General features: G+C 44.0%; 1 protein-coding gene across 9 annotated transcripts in view; it reads right to left on the reverse strand.

The window, feature by feature from the left end:
- Nucleotides 1-221: 221 nt before the first annotated feature.
- Nucleotides 222-17738, reverse strand: part of LOC119495832 (transcription factor COE3) — a 71464-nt gene continuing 53947 nt past the window's right edge. For 4 of the 9 annotated variants that reach the window (XM_037782683.1, XM_037782682.1, XM_037782685.1 and 1 more), the window contains exons 11-16: nucleotides 10186-10274; nucleotides 5116-5181; nucleotides 4736-4907; nucleotides 4149-4334; nucleotides 3537-3704; nucleotides 222-2261 (exon numbers count right to left, since the gene is read on the reverse strand). In XM_037782683.1, the coding sequence (XP_037638611.1) occupies nucleotides 2230-2261; nucleotides 3537-3704; nucleotides 4149-4334; nucleotides 4736-4907; nucleotides 5116-5181; nucleotides 10186-10274 (713 nt within the window). In that variant the 3' untranslated portion in view covers nucleotides 222-2229. The remainder of the gene's footprint in view (nucleotides 2262-3536; nucleotides 3705-4148; nucleotides 4335-4735; nucleotides 4908-5115; nucleotides 5182-10185; nucleotides 10275-17738) is intronic. The other 5 variants (XM_037782687.1, XM_037782686.1, XM_037782689.1 and 2 more) reach the window with 2 other exon arrangements.

The raw sequence follows: 17738 nt of genomic DNA on the forward strand, positions 1-17738 counted from the left end.
TTCAATGTATCGATTCTTTATTAACTAGGTGGCTTAATGCAATGAAATGAGGGATTTGAATGAGCCCCATTTGGGGTGCTTTGAATAAAAAGCTTGCACTGTTTATGAATGACTACAATGAACCTTTGAAGCACCACAGATGCAGGATACGCTGATACAAAGACCAGTAGGAATATGTCACAATGTCAGAGTGCTTTGCTGAAAGAATTGGAGTAGTAGAGCAGTTTTCATCTTTTATGGATGTTACACTTTTCCACAGGTTTCAAACAGTTATCTCTATGGCAAAGTCTAAACACTACAACTTACAGACGAGTCACAGGTTTGTCTTCAGAAGTTTTTCTACTGTCTTTTTTTTTCTTTGTTCTGATTGTCAGTTTGTCTGCCAGCCAAACTGTACTTAAAACTGAAGAAGTCCACAGTTGAGGAGCTATTGTGTTTTTACTGAAAATTTTAATAAAACATCACTTATTCATTTCTGTTTCCATTCCAAATGTTGACATTTTTAAATTTTCTTCCCTGTAAACACATGTAAGCTGTGGCAGAGTCATAAGTGGTGAGTAAAAATGACTTCTATACATTCTACAAAACAGAAAAAAAAAGATACAACCACAAATGGAGTGTTTTTTTTTTATCTCCAAGGTTGTCCCTCATGCACATTAGTCTCTATTGGATCTTAACAACTATCATATGGGTCACAAACAATTTATTTGACAATACAACCAACAAAGTTTTCTCCAAAAATGGTCTGTATAGATAATTTAAAATCAATATAAAAATAAACAATGAAGTTTGACTTCCCCTTTAAAAAAAATGGACAGAGAGTCTTGACGGAGTAACACAAAAGTTTTTTGAGGATACACGTGAAATATATGCACATTGCATTTCATCAAATACAAAAAGAAAACAAATGAAGGCAACAGTTCTTGGCTGAATTATCTGTGCTGCATCACTATATTAAGGGCATGACGATTAATACATACATAATGAAAAGCAATATACAAAATTTCAGAGATAAATACATTATTTATAGTTGATATGTTACAAAATTTCCCTCAGTGAGCGCAAGTGTGTGTTTGAACAGAAAGATGACGATGAACTACTATACTCCTACATTCTCAATGGGATTTTAATTTTGTTTTGTTCGTTTTTTTATGTTTTTTTGTCGATCTAAAAGAACATGAAAAAGACAGATGTATAAATATTTAGCACAAGTTTGGCAATATCACAATAGTCTACAATTTTTAACCACATATAAAACACATAAGGGAGTTGGAGCTAGAAGGGGGAGACTGCTCCTCATCAACAAGAAACAGACTTCACAGTAGCCTAGGAATGCATTAATATACAGTGCTAGCAAAAAAGTTGAAAAACATGGCAAAACACACTTGCTTAAAAGGAAGCTCTAGACATGGAAGTACATCATATTCATCAACAGAGCAGTGTTTGTACACGTCAGTGTGCTTGTTGAATCAAAGAGGAATTTTTTTTTTTTTAACTTTTGAAGATGATTTTCTAGCTACAATAAATTACAAAATTTAAGTTAAAATGCAGGAATGAAACATGATACAACCTTACCCACCCAGCCCCGTCCCCTTTTCACTCGTATTTGTTGTACTTTTATGATCAATTTTTCTACATTATATATATCATATATTTTTCCAGTTGAAATTCAAACTGTCTTGGCCCCTGTGTATTTTTCTCACACATAAAAATACAAAAAGTCACATTATAAAGACACACAACTGCTGTGGATCTATTAAAAGAGAGTTGAAACAGAAAAAAAAAAAAATTGAAGTTCATTGGCAAATGTACTGTACATCAGTGTTTTTACTTTACAACCAGATGGTGAGTCCACAGAGTCCCTTCCAGTATTGAATGTGTGGTTGATTGGACGTGTCCAAGGCCGAAGCACAACCCGACAGGTATACAAAATAAACCCTTCATCATCCCATGTCCTCTTCAAGGGTGATAAAATTAGGGGGTAAGGGGGGGGGAAGGATAAACAAACAAAAAAAAATCCCACAGAAAAAAAAAAATATTGTTCCTCGTGAAATCCTTTTTTTTCTGCAGGTTTTGCGAAAGTCATTTAAAAGAATTTCTTTCTTTTTTTTTCTCTTCATCTTTAAAAACAGAACAAGCGGTTGACTATACATTACACCAGCGTTTTTCGCTGTGTGCTCCTGTGAAGTGGTAATGTGTAGACTGGTGCTTGAGATGATGAAAGTGCATTTACATTGGAGGGACAACCAGGCCGGACATGGCTGGAAAAAAAAAAAAAGGAGAAAGAAGATTAGATTATTTTTGCCTAAAACAGATTATGGATATAAATATTAAACATTTACTAACATTTTGTAATTTAGTGTGTGTGTGTGTGTGTGTGTGTGTGTGTGTGTGTGGGTGCATGTGTGTGAGTCCAGCCATCTGACTGATCTGTGCACAAGTGCGTGAATGTGTGCCTTTAATGTGCCTGTTTGCGTATGTGCCTGTGAGTGTTTGCCGTGTCCGCCAGCCTGCTGCTGCTGCTGCTGCACGTCCTCCCTAACGGGGGGAGAGAGTTTGAAAACCTCCCTCCTGCTCTGACATTTCAGCCCCCAGCATGCCAGTCTTGCTATGTGTGATATTTCTCCTGGCGTTGGGGTAATGGCAAACAGTGGCCCAGACTCCCAGGAGACGCGGCCGTGGTGACGGCAGAGCAACAACACGGTCACTTCCCACAATGCCACAAACGCTACAGTACTAGACGCTCCTCAGACTCCCCTCAGATTCCTCTCCTCTCCCCTCGTCTCTCTCTTTTTTTTATCCTCCGCTCTCCAGCACTGTACGGCGCATTAGTAACTACATTCCCCAAGTCGTGCCTCTGCGTCATTATCTAAGAGAGATTAGGCGAGATCAAAGGTAGCTTCCGTTGTTTTACCGAGACCATCTGCTTAGGATATCATTAGCAACTGTACCTCATCCTGAGAGTTTATATATTCAGTACTTTCACACGTTTTAACAATTAGGCGACTAGTGGAGTGCCGGGATGATATATTATTATATTGCTCTGAGTATATTTGTAGAGTCATGGTTGAAATGCTTTTAAGTTTGCCAGCGCAGATGATGGCAAGGCATTGCTCATTAATTTCTGCACAACATGTATTAATAAGTATGAACGTGTAGCAAGATGAACTTTAATTTCCCACTTCATTAAGCCCAATGTTATTAATCTTGGGGCACACACTACGGCTAAGCTTGTTTTCAAAGTAATCATGTTGGTCATGACACATGCACAAAACCTAATAAACATAATTACTAAAACAATTCGGGGGAAGGTCTTTTCCTGCGACATCGGAGGGGATCATTTGTATGAAAGGGCAACGAGGATGTAGGTTCGCGCAGACGTGGGACGGCGCTTGCGGTTCTGTATTCGTGTATGTGTGTGTGTGTGTATGTATGTGTGTGTGTGTGTGTGTAAAGGCATGCTATGTGTAAGTGTGAACTGAAAGGTGTAAATTGGCCTGTCAAAATGCATATATTTGTAATGATTAATCCCTCACCAAACCGGACAGAGGCCTGAGCAGCGGTATCTGACCAGTAGTCCGTAGGGAAGGGATGAGGGGGTGAGGGGGGCTCACCTTGCAGTCCGTTGCCGTTGGCGCTGGTGCAGGAGGGGGGTGGGGAGGCCTGGGGTCGGACCACAGGGGCGAAGGCGCTCTTTTGTTTAACTGCAGAGACGATAGGGAGGGAGAAGGAAGGAGAGGAGGAGGGGGGGTTGAGAGTGAGAACGTGCTGTGAGTAGTGCCGGAGAGGGAGAGGGCAGTTAAGGTAAGGCTAGGATAGTATTACTGCCAGGGGGGATACACGATCAGTACTCACAGGCCCCTACCATCAACATCTTGTCCGGTTGAACAAATACAGGTGGCATACGGTGAAATCCACATAAAAACGAAGACTCCTTCCCCGACTACTCTTCGCCACTACATGTGTGTTCTCCGAAGTGCTAAAACTAAACAAGCCCCCGCGAATGAATAGTAATATATTATCACCATCAATAATGTTATAACCCTGTCAGAAGTGATTCATAGAAGTGAAAAACGAATGTGGGAGCTGGAATTAAATCAGCAGCAGCTTAGTGCTACTACAGCGTGCGATAGTGGCAAGCTACTCACTTCCATATGGGGAGTTGGCAGAGGATCCGTTGAGGAACCCAGGGGAGCTTGGCACTCCCAGGTTCATGCCGGCGTTGCCGTAGCCATTCATGCTGTTGCTGACGGAGTTGTAGCTCGACTGCTGCGGGGTGCTGCTGGAGATGTAGCCCCGGGGGGACACACTGCTGGTGTTCCGGCTGTAGCCCACTGCAAAAACACGGGGCGGGAGATAGAAAAGGGGAAATCCATTCATTTTCTTTCCTTCGGTACAGTGTTTACCAGGGAAATGTTCACTGATTACAGTAAATGATAATGGGGATTTACTGCTGCAATCAAACATTTTTATATCGGCACATGCTGCAGATGCCAGTTTAATAAGAAAAGAATTTGGCACTTAATTGGCCCCTTTAACTGCCTATATTATAGGCGAGGATGGGGGTAGTGAACCCGGTGTTCAAAAACATAATTTCTATCCATTTTAATGAGTGAAAAAAAATAGTGAAATTTAACTATTTCTCATTTTGCTGCCGGAATCCCCTCAAGGACCCCCAGCATGTCCCTGGACCCTACTTTTGAGAAACACTAGGAGCCATACCCTAAATGCATACCTTGGTCATTCCCTTGTGACTCAGACACATTGACTGCTAGCTGGCTGCTGAAGGAGTTGACTCCCATCATGCCGTGGGAGGCTGTGTTAGCGAGAGAGGGGATCTGGTTGTGGTTGCGGGGAACGCTGTACAGGGCCTCGGCGATGTCAGCTGCCCTCTTCAGAATGATCTCCTGGAAAGCGCAGAGAGGAGCAGAGGTTTTCGTTATTTATGGCTTGTTTTATAGCTGCGCTTTGATGCACGGTTCATGGCTGTATGGTTAACTCATGTAGCCTACGTTGTTCCAGATATAGTGATGTAAAAACATACCCTTTGGTCATACTATCAGTAAGTTTTCAATGGTTCCTTTATATTTAGCAGAGCTGCGTGTGGATACAGACCTGATTGTTGTGGGGCATTCCATACAGGGCTTCGACGAGATCAGCCGCCCTCTTCAGTAGCACCTCCTGATGAGGAAAACAGGAAAATGTTAAGACCCAAACAGATTATGTTGGAGACCCCAGTGGTCCGGCACAGTAACAAACAATATCAACATTACACAGCGGGGTCGTGGAGAGCTTTGGACATGTTTACATATTCAACCGGCTAAATAAAAGCCACCCTGATTTAAGAGGCAACCGGCGCCGCGTTTATACGGCGCTACCACTTTGCTCCTTCCAACCATGCGGAGCAGTGAATAATGTTCCCTATCTTAATTAAACTGGCATGGTCCTTTAAAAACAACACCTCACCCCTGATTCTGGGCTCCACGTTTGCTCTGGAGTTCAGCGCCGAGTCCCCTCTCTTCAGAACAATAAAGTGAATTAGCTCTGGGTTAATCTAGTTCTGTTGTAATGACATTAAGGAATTTTTCAATTAACCTCTTTGACTGGCTGTTGCAAAGGACTTCACAAATGACTTCCCATCCAGCAAGAGCTGGGTGCTTGTGCCTTGGGGACATGGATGCTCAGGATGTGGTCTTATCCATGTCTGCATGCTTGCCCCCGCTTGACAATGCGGATTAGCTGTGTTGCTGTGGCTCTTAACACTGAAAATGAGTTGGCCCCGGATCCCGTTCCCCCCCACTCTGTTTGGGGCTTCCAGCTAGGTGGGGTTTGGCCCGTTCGCGTGTCTTTATCTGCTCTTTGAATTCAGCACTTACAATTAAATCCCTCTCGAGCATCCAGACTGCTCTCTTTTGTTTTCTATAATACAGAAGGCAATATGCTCTATGAAAACCCTCTTCTCCTTTTAGAGTGCATTTAATCTGACAAAGGCAAATTGCAGACATGACTGTTGCGCGTGTTTTTTTTTTTTAAAATGCTCGCTTGTTGTCACCTGCTGTAGAGCAGAGATTTGTCGACTGCGCTGTTAGAACCCTGGTTAAAAGCAATGCAAATCTGTCACCAGAAACATCTCAGATGGCGCTTGTTTTCTTCCCACATTCGCCGTGTTTTCTTTTGCGGGCCGCGGTAATTTGTCTGAAGTGTTCCATCACTTGGCAATAGCAGTGTGGGATTAAGACGGCAGCTGCCGTAAATGAATGTAAACACAGCCTTCGCGCCTTCAAACAGCGGCCTCCAAGACTTGGCCTGCGTTTCCAAGGCACAGCGTATGTAGTGTTTACGGAGTGTGTATGGGCCCTTTCATCCTGAGGAGCATATCTACCACAGTCCTTGATTTATCAAGATGAATCACTGTAGAAGCCACTTCCAGCGTATGCCATGCTCTCTTATAGAAACATATCGCTTAATCCACCCCAAGTTACCGGATGGGTGGCTCTTAGAATGGGCATTTACCTCTGAAATTGGTGTGTATGCTCAACGTTGCATGCATCTAGTTTGCATACAAATAAAGAATTATGGTTGTCGTGAGGCAGGTAGACTAAATGAGAGGACCAGCTGTCTTGATGTGTTCTCATCAGGCAGAACAGATTTCTCTCTCTCTTGCTGAGTGAGATAAAGTGGTTTTCTTTCTTTTTGTCTGCAGTTAATAATTACCAATAATCTATTCTATCATATTTCAAGATCTCCTACATGGCTCTCAATTTTAAACAACAATTAAAGCAATTAAGACTGTCGCGTTCGCAAGCCATGTTTCATTCTCTGTAAAACGTCCTCTCCCTCCTTGTCCATATGGTACTTTGCAGCAGTGACATAAGGACAGCTTGGAGAAAAAAAAAAGGGAGGAGAGGAAACGATATTGCCTCTCATCCTTAATCTGTCGTTTACCGCGTGGTGTCTTAACTAACCAAGCCGACTCGCGAGGCTATGCTTAAGTGCAACCTAGTCATATCCGCGGATGATGAGAAGTGCTGCACCCAATCAAGGAAGAAGTTTGTTTTTCTTCTGACGAGACGCTTCCATGCATATCAGCTCACGCTGTGAATACGATTAACACGGAATAGTGTTCCGAGGGCATTTCCATGTAAATCTCAATGCTACTCCAGCATAAGTGTAATTGGCTTTCTTGTCATGGAGACATATCAGAACACGCCATGTTAAATTGGAACAATTAAAGGCCTCAAATGATTTCTGTTGTTCTGTGACAAACGCGTGACAGATTCCTGCTATTGTTGTGCCTCGCTTTTGCATAAAAGGTCTCGTGTTCAACAACTGTTTAAATGGGGCTGCTCAGATGACAGATCACCTAAGATTTAGAGGCCGTTTTTTTTTATTTTTTGTTGTTATTGCGCATAAAAAAATGAGAGGAAGCCATAACAAATGATGTGTTATAAAGAATATCTAACAATAAGGTCTAAGACGGGCCGAATGTGACTCTTCAAGCACTAGATTAACATGGATGTTGTATTTATATTATCACAGTTAATAAAAGAGGGCCTAGGTTATGTAGCTTGGAGTGCTAATGCCATTATAAAACTGTAAGGCAATTACTCTGTTAGCTCTAGCCTGAGGTAATGAATGCATTTAGAAGCATAGGGCCATTAGATGAAGGTACTTCAAAGAGCACAGGAAGAGAGATTCATTTAAATACATGGGTAATTGCTTGACATGAACACATTTGTAATATTTTCTCCTTGTGGATTACACAAAGAATTGGAAAAGAATGGGCTTATGCTCATTTTGGGAGGAAAGAGAGGAATCCAAAGCAATCAGCTTAATAATAAAACAATATTGAGTTTCCACTTTTAATTTCATAATGAATCTAATTTGTTACAGAAGAGAGAAATTGAGTGTGATATAATGTGATATCCAGTCTATTTGTCCATTACTGCCAGAGGGCACAAAATGGTATTATAAATTGTCTTTTTTATATTATGAATAGAAAATTGTTTTATAACAAGATCTTAAAAAGGAGGGTGAATTCCAAAGTCTCTCTTCACTTAACGCGATGCCCGCAAACCAATCTCCTTTCTCATCACTTGACTGCTCACACTTATTACTTTCATATTCACCCTGGACTTTGCATTGAATTTTTATATCTCCACTCCTCCCACAGGGTCAGACTGTCATCTACGATGTTGTCTTAGAATTACGAGGTAAACTTCAATCAGAGGCAGCTTCCCCCTCTTTTTTTTTTTTCTCTGTGTAGCAACAATATTAGCGTGCATCCCTTGCTATCCATGAGCACTCCCATATTGGCTTTCTGTCTCCTTACAATTACCACGTGTCTTACTGGTCCCAGGGAGAAGGCTGGTGGAAATCAATATAGCGCAGTAATATTATCAACTGGAGGGTGAAGTCATGGGAGGGGGGGCAGTAGAGGCGGTGAGTGGACTTGGTGTCGATTTGCCTTTCTGCTAATGCACACCGCGCGTCCTCCAGCTTTATCTTCTTTTTATAGAGTCTCCCTACCTCACCTGCACCCTGTAATGGCTGCTCTCTATATGCCGTTTCTGCTCTCATTCCGAATGTACATACGAGCGTCAGCCCCGCCGCGGGCTGTTTTATTGGGAATGTGCTTTTGACCCCGTGAGCTGACCCTCAGATGGCAAGCTTAACAATGACGAATCACTCGGCGGGATCATTTACATGCCCCCTGAACCCCATATTTGGGTCCATTAGAGAGCAAATCAAATATTTATGTTGTTTATTGGAAGTGCAGGGTTTCATCTCACTCTGTGATTGTTTCATGCACGGGGCCGGGAGACCGTGCTATATTAAGTATATGCACACCCAGGAAACTAATCTCGGGTTCAGTGTCAAAATCTGTCTCGCCGCCAACAACGCTGCTTTTTGGTATTCAAGGATAGAAGTCTTTGTAATAAAGCAGTGTGTTTAACATTGTTGCTCTCTTTGTTCTGGATTTCACAAAGACGCCGTGACTTTATAAAAATTGAAACGGCGCAGCTAGATTGACCAGTGACGCCTGCGGAGATGGTGGATATTAAAGGTGTAAAAGTGTACTTTACCTTTTGGTCTACGTTTACAGTTGAAATTAGAGCAACATTTCATGTCTAGGTGTTGTTTCCTGTCTCCACGGGGACCAGGTCTAATTGAAACACTTCATATACCGAACCAGGGACTAGCTGTGATGTTCCATTTCTCCACATTGCCTTGGTCAAACGTCTACGGCTACCACACAGTCTGCTCTTTATTAAATTGTCCATTGGACGTTAATGATATTGCTGTGTTGCATGCTGGGATTTAATAGATAAGGTCTTTAAAGGTTTTACAGTATTATTAAAACTCTGAGGTGGCCTCCACTTTACCACATGCCAAGGGGTTTTTGAGTGTACTAATCAGTTATATTATTACACTTGACACATCTGGAACGTCAGTCACCGGAATGGTTACTAGCAGGGTGGCAATTAGTGCAAACGCACAGATAGATTTTATCAATAGGAAATGGAAAGAGTGAGAGAATCAAAGAGTAAAAGAATCAAAGAGTTTCTGCAGGGGAGGGAAATAGCAAAAAAAAAAAAAAAAAAAAAAAACACGTGCACCTTCATGCTCAGGTCTTTCAATATGGCAGCCCCGTTTATGTGCCACACCGGTGCGTCTAAAACTGATGTGGCTTTCAACTCCTTCACCCAGGTTCAAAAGAAAACAATAAGAAAGCCGAAGCATAATAACATGCAGTCTTTGTCTATTAGCTGCAGTAAGACGAGGGGGTTTACGGCACAGGGTTCTGTAAACAAAAGATTAAACCAAATCGAGCCGCAGAAAATGAAAGGAAAACATGAGTGGGGTAATGAGGGCGCAGACGTCGCTCCTGACCAGATTACCATCTCCACAGACTACTGGAGAGGAAAACGCCTGATTGAGCTATTTTACCACACAGAGAGTTTACGCCTCTCTCCGCGCACAAAACCAATACCATTACCACGCTGGTTAGTGGGTAAGCCACATATGTGAAGCAAAGCTGTTACGGTTTGGGGTCGCAGTGCTCTGCCTTGATGGGAATGTTGTTTCGTTTATTCGTCACGTTCGGAGTATTAAAGGCATTACAACCCAGACAGCTCTTGTTGTTCTGTGTTTGTCTGTGCTGCGGGGAGACACTGTACTGACCTTTGGTAACCTCTCGGGGTCGCCGGGGTGTCTGGGGATGACCTTCTGCAGCCTCTGGAAACCATAGTCGATGGTTGGCTCGTTCAGGGCTGAAAGTGAGAAAGAAAAGGGGAGGAGAATTAGAACCAGTTCAGGGCTAATTTTGAGATGGGAAGAAACTAATTGAGAAATCTGTCGAAGTTTTTCAGAACAAAAGTCATTTCGGAATGCCTAATTTCAAAGAGACCTCCAGGGGTGAGAGGGATGTTTTATGAAACATCCAGGGAAGTGATGGAAACTGACACCCGCTCCTCTGACACTTGTGTCACCGAGTGTTATTCCATTAACAGCCGCGATGACCTACATCGGTCTGAGAATCTTTCAGAGGGACCCTCCCTCTTTTTATCTGCTTGGGAATATTGACTACAGCAAACTACATAGCGGGGGTCTTTTAATCTAACCGAGCTTTAATAATCTGTGAAAGGCTGTCCACACATTGATCTAGTGTAAGTTGCTGTCATTTCACCCCTTCTGCACCAACTGTACTGCAACACTGGGCCCGTGAAATACGGCGTCGGATCCCGCCGAGCCATTAATCTCTCCCACCCCTCAAATAGTAATCTGGGGCACGAGGCATATTGGGCGATGAATCAGAGGCACAAAGTAAATGAATCATAACCCAGACTTTGGTGAGAGCAGGGCGTTTTATGTCTGACAGTCCTAATGGGTAATTGAAGGCTTCCTTACAGCTCCGCCTGATTCTAAACAATCATGTGCACACTCATAGGCAGGACACGGCGAGGGCGGGAGGGAAGGAAGGGAGGGAGGGAGGGAAGGCAGAGGAGAGAAGGAGGGGAGGAAAAGGAGGAGAGCGGTGTAAAGGGGGAAGGAACGACTTAATAGAGAACATCACTTCTCAATGTAGATATCATTTTCAGGAGAGTAACTCCGCCGAGCAAGGCGCTTCATAAATCAATGGCTTTCTATGGAGACTAATAAGAGCTGCCTGCCTCTATTCATTGTTCAGCCTGTAATTTGGCCCATCACTCATTACTCAGCATGTAATTTCAGCATTAACACCGCACAGCTCGCTGAACCTGCTGAACACCAGAGAATGTGAAAGCAAGCGAACGCACCCCCCCACCACACACACACACACACACACACACACACACACACACACACAGAGGCAGGCAGGCAGGGCCACTGAAGCACAAGCCGGGGAGTCAAAAAGCGAACATTCATGTGTCGTTCTTTTGTTCCCTCGCATCTAAATACACATGCAAGCATGCTCACACACACACACACATACTGTACCTACTCACGCATACATACTGTACTAGCAGTACACACAATCGAAAAACACATGCACCACTTGTGCCAAAACCTGAATACAGTAATTGCCAGCTCGACCGTGATCAAATGGAGCAATTATGTGTTCAAGCATGGACAATGCGAGGTGCTAATCGATAGCGAGGATCTAGCTTGCAAAATACAGTGGTGTTCAGCCCTGGTGGCTGTATAGGCACACCTGAATAAACCCCACGCCGCGACAACATACACTGCTGGAAATCTGATTTGACGTGTCATCATGCGTCCGCGAAACGACAAAAGGTCTGCTAGGGAATGTGCGGGGGAACGCCATCTTCTCCTTAATAAAGGATTGATCTGCCGTATTGATCGTACATGACAAGGCTGTAGCGAGGAATTTGCCCCCTTTCTTTTGTTATTTCCACCCCCTTTCTTATCTATGCACTCTGGCAGTCCCGCACATGTGTATACACACACACTCACAAGCATGCATATATATATGTGTGTGTGTGTGTGTGTGTGTGTGTGTGTGTGTGTGTGTGCACGTGCCCGGCCCAAGATATGTGCGCGGCAGCCCTGCCAGACCCCGCTGCTCAGTGTGATGTAAATTGTGTATGTGTAAAAAGCACTCCATAATCAGGCCATCCATCATCAGAGGCTGTCAGTGGGCTCTCTCAGGGTGATACATCACGCTCTCCTGTCCTCTGCCTCAGCTGGGGCCTACACAACCCGCCAGGCATGCTGGGAACACAGCCGGAGAGACGTACAGTACAGGACGAGACCTAGGTTGGGAGAGGTGTTCTGTTTGATGTGCCTCTCCAATGATAATGATGCCCCACTGTAAGTGCGGACCTAAGAATTATGGCGAACGTGATTTGGAGGGTAGGCTACCCTTAAAGAGCGGTTTAAACTGATTTTGCTGCAGTTTTTTTTACAGTTTATACACAGTAATAAATGCCTACACATGGAGGAATTTAAATGTGTTACTTTTAAAACTAGGTTTAAAACACAGCTCTGCCGCCGCAGTCCGAGCGGCCAGTCATGATCTCCGCGTGTCGCCATCTCATCTATCATGGAGATGATCTTTGTAACAACCCTGGCGTAATGAAATTGGTGACACAGACCGCCATCTGCTATTGATTTCATGCAAATGCTTTTGACAGCTGATGGAGACTTGCATTAGCGCTAAACGGTGCTGTCAGTTGATGAGTTGACAGTTTTGTAGTCATAGCATGTACACATGGTGCAGACAGACACAGACAATGTCAATAATCCTGTAAGGGCCGCTGATGATATATACTGAGCACTTATATTCAATCCCGGACAATAAATGCGTTATGTGTGTGCTCATCGCATCGCCCGGCGCGCTATTTCTTCCCGGGCAAAGATTTTCTTTCATCTGCTGAGAGTCATTGGGACTGCTCGTCTTACTTTTTCTCACACCACACACATTGACAGCATCCTTTTTTTTTTGCTTTGTCTTTTTTTAATCCTTCGGTACGTCATTATGTTCCCACTTCACACTCTGTCGTAAACTTTACTCTCCTCTACAGATATAACAGGCAAATCTATAGCCTCTCTGCCCTTGCATGACTCCATGCATGCCAAAATTAGTTTGGCCCTCCTCGTCCTTCCAACACAATATGGTGAAAGGGAGGGGGGCGAGGGTGTGGAAGGAGCGTATGTGTGTGTGTGTCCCCCCCCCTCACTTCACCCCACCCTTTACCCCTCCTGTAAGGGGTCTCAGTCGCTGCAAGGAAACATGAAACCCTCCACACACATCCCATAAATCCTGCACTGGGTGGGGAGTCTAGCCGAGGGGCGGAGGGACCGAGGAAGGTGGAAGGGGGGAACCGGGGGGGAGGTATGATAGGGGTGGTGGGGAGGCGGAGGGGGGGGTCGCTGGCACGTTCCAGTCACGCCCGCTTCCCGGCTCGCGGCCAATCAATACCACTTTCCTGTTTTAGAGGCGGGTAATTATGAGGTGGAGAGATTGTGTGACCTCTCACCCCTGCTGCATTACTCGCCTGATATTAAGATAAATTGCCTGATTTTGGGTAAACATATGCTGCAATTCAAACTGTCAGCACTGGTTTGCTCAGGGATAATTTGTATTGATCTCCTGGCTTCTTCCCCATTTTGCTTACTGACCTCATGGATAATTAGAGAAAAAGAGACACGGGGAGGTAAGGCAGGGCTTGCATTTGAATACTTTGCAGGAGAGATGAAGAGCACATGGGAAGAGGGGCGGGGGGGGGGGCGAGGGAACATTATGGACTAATAGAATTTTCATTTTCTCTCATTTTCGCTTCAGATTTAGACAGCTTGCATGCTTTGTTCAATTACATCGCTTATATCTTTTTCCCCTGCTTGCGGTACATATACAGAGATATAATTGTTCGTAGATTTGTTTCCATGGTTTTTTAGTTCAGATTTGATTAGAATTTAACAAAAGTAATGAGACAAAGTGACACAAATATGTTTCAAATTTGGTAACAAAAGAATTATTGCGAGGAAGTTATTTTCTTGACAAAGACTCGCTCCCTTCCACACGGATGTTTCTTTTTTTATGAATATTTCAGTAATTTTCTCACTCTAGAGAGTACCACGATCATGTTTCAAGAATATGAAGAAATGGAATGCATGACTCGGTGCGCAGCTGTGACCATATCATTTCCAATTTTCAATATCACGCATGCGCGCGGGCGCCCGTGGCAGTGCTTCAGTGGAATTCTTCTGCCTGGAATGTGCACTTCCCAATCTTATTTTGATCTGACGCCTTAATCTTCCCCCGTCCTTTTCACGCCACTAGAACACATTTTCTCCGAGAGCCCCCTTTAGCCGCCCCAGCTAGCCACTTCACTTAAAATGTAGAGTGGATGGCGTGTACATGGCATCTGAGTGTGGTCTGCTGCTCCTTCTCCATGTTCTCTAGAAATAGGACATGAGTAACCGCTCTACAGGAACAGTGTAACATGGCCGACGTTGGCAGCCAGAAGTGCTTACACGGCAATACACTACCGTGTGCCCTCGGTCTATATGGAAGTGGATTGAACACGTGTATTGACTTACAGTATCTGGGTACAAACATGGGGAAATGTTTGAGCAAAGCAGTAAATTTAAGGGAAATTGTTCCTTGTTAAGTCTATGAGCCTGAATGGAAGCTCGCACAGAGTACTAGCATTCCTGCCAGCCATTACAGCTTATTACGATAACTCTATCTTTCCAGGAGATAAAAACCTAGCCTTGTTGCCATTTGCCAGCTATTACTTTCGCTAATTATACTTAACTGCTTCGAGCTTATCTCCACTCCTCCTACACCATTGAGCAGTTATTTTTTTCTTTCCCCTTAACACAAATTAGAGGTGGAGTGGGAGTTGGAAAGGGGGAGACAGATAAACAGCGCAGGCAGAAGTTCATTCAAGTGTTATTGCATTTGTGACTTGTCAAACAGTCTAGCTGAGGCCTCCTAGGCACCTGCGGTCTGTTAGACGGATGCAGTTCACAACGGCATCAGCACACATAATGACCTCGTCTCGCTGACGTTCACCACTCTTCCTGTCTGCTGGAGACGTTTAAAGAGTGAATATCCTCTCAGTGTTACTGTAAGGAGTTAAAATAGAATACTGTGCATACAATGGAGGTAAGAGTCATGCTGCTGCTCCACAGTATAGATATTTCGCCAGTGTTGAGAGAATAGGGGAACACGCATGCAGATGTAGAGAGACCACCTTTTAAAAAAAACAAACCAAGCCAAATTGGAATTTTCACAGCAAACCCACGCAAAGCAAACCTCATCTGTTTCACCACTGACCATATCATCTCCATCCACTGCAGCCAGTTACCACTGAGTGATTCCATCTCCAGCGGTCTCGAGATGAACAGGAAATTAAAATTTCAAAGATCTGCAGTTAGGATAAATCAATGGAGACAGATCAATGTTCATTGAAATTTCATGAACTTTGAGCCAATACAGATGGAAAAAAAAGAACCTAGACAGTTACAGTCTCCAGCAGATATTGCTCCTGCAACAGATAAAATGTAATTAACACGGTTAAAAGGGAGCAATGTTACAGATTGCACATCCATAATTCCAGACTCCCTTCATATCGGTTGTATTATTAGAAAGGGCCAGAGACACCTGTTCAATCCTCTTAGATGACATCTAAAGTATGTGTGCCACTTCTCTAAGGACGCCGGCGGACTTTCACACATTACCGGCCAACAGAAATCAAATGGGTTCCCTTCACAGCTGATTGCGAGCGCAAATTAATATTGTAAAATGAAGATCAATACATGGACGGGGCACAGATCGATGGCGGCTAAATTACGGCCGCGTTTTCCCCCTCATTCAAGATGAGTTGTGTTTTCCTCTCAAAGTCAATACCGTGCTGCCTCCCTCATTCATTTCTCAATAAACTTGCCGATGAATTTCAATCAAAATGCGCCAGTGGAGGAGGAGGTTGGGGGGGGGTGGAGTTCTTTTAAAGCCCGTTGGGTGTGGATCATACTGAAAATGGGGCAAGAAGAGGAGGTAGAGAAAAGAGGAGGAGGAGGAGGGGAAAGATCCTCGTCTATCAAGAGCCCCCTCCCCGCCTCCTCCGTCTATCTTTCCTGTGGCAGAGGACTGATGCTGTGACTTACTGAGGACAATCCATTTTAAGAGCCATTACAAAACAGACCTCTAACGATACTGTGGGACAAAAAGTGGGTCCAATTAAAATTAAATCAATGAATACCGTCCTTACTGGGAGGAGAGGAATAAAAAAACACACACAGCCATACTTTCATTTTTCTCTTGAAAGATACCCACAATACGTTTCACGGAGAGGTGTAATGGGGGAAAATACATGCTCAACTGCAAGTACTTATTTCAATCAATTTCCCGGAGCTGGATTTCACAGGTCACTTGCTGATAACACGCTGCGGAATAATGCCACAGTGTGCTTCTCAAAGCCTACCTGACAAGCTGCCTGACAGTGGGGGAGTGCGAGCACGTGTCACGTCAGCCCTCTAATTGGACACAAGGACCTTCCTCCGTGGAACCTTGTCGCGCTCCACACAAGCTCACAAGGCCTTCAAACCAGGCCCCATCTAACTTGGCAACGAGTGTCTGCTCCACTCCCGTGGAGCCGGTGCTAAATACCAGAGTTGTAATGAGACAGGCAGGTATGGGGACATGGCTAGTGGATAACATGCTTTGACACATGCTAAAACTGTTGTGCCAACTGGTTACAACCCACTTGACTGTGGCGATGACATTTATAAATGCCTACTTCATCCTTACTCGCAGCAGTTCATACTGCAGGGTGAATTTACAAAAAAGGATCTGTAGTAGATTTAGGAATTTTAAAATCCACAATGCTCGTATGAAGCATTTGGTGTGTGTCTGCGAGTCCTCCTCTAAGAGCCGATCTGTTTACATACCTCTTTGAATGCCTTTGATTATAGCATATCTTTGCTGTAGGCCACACCCCGTCACTGACCAGCCACCGACAGAGTACCAAACCCAACCCTGCAGGACAGGAAATGAAACGGAAGCTCTCCATCTGATCAGCTTCTGAGTCTGGGACTTCAAAGTGACGGCAGGGCGGAGAGGAGACGTAAGGATAGGCCCGATTCACAGGCCGAGCGGCACAGAGCCCTATCTGATGTGCTCCGATAAAGACGTCTCTGTTTGTTTATTTAATGTTTTCTGAGGGGGGGGGAGAGAAGGGTCCAAGGCCACATTACATTCTGTGTTGGCTGGCCCACACTAAAAGATTTTTTCAAATCTTAACAGATTTTGAAAATGTGAGAGACCTCACACATGACAACATGTTATGTTGAATTTAACAGTTTTGTTCCTATAGTGTGTGGTGAGCAACGACTTGGCCAAAACAGCACTAACAGATTCCATTCATGAACAACCAACTAAAAAAAAAACGGAAATCTCGCAAAATCTCTCGCGATCAAACGTGACTTTCGTGGAAACAAATATGGCGGACGACGGGCAGGAAGAATTAGCAATGTTAGTTTTTGCACTATTTTGTCCGGAAAATTCACAAAGGATGGATGGATGGAGTCATTGAGACACGTTAAATACACACTTGTGTTGTTGCTACAAATCAACAAGTTGGTCCTCCATTTCTGAGGTCCATCTTACTACTTTATGCTTCACCATTTAGCATTAGCTCATGCATTCACCGTGGCTGCCATAAGGGCGGCGGTTGTTGTCGTTATGCTTCAGCCACCTTTGTTCCCAAATGGTTCTTAAGATATAT

The sequence above is a fragment of the Sebastes umbrosus genome, chromosome 10 (genome assembly GCF_015220745.1).
Source record: "Sebastes umbrosus isolate fSebUmb1 chromosome 10, fSebUmb1.pri, whole genome shotgun sequence".
In the NCBI taxonomy this organism is placed as follows: domain Eukaryota; kingdom Metazoa; phylum Chordata; class Actinopteri; order Perciformes; family Sebastidae; genus Sebastes; species Sebastes umbrosus.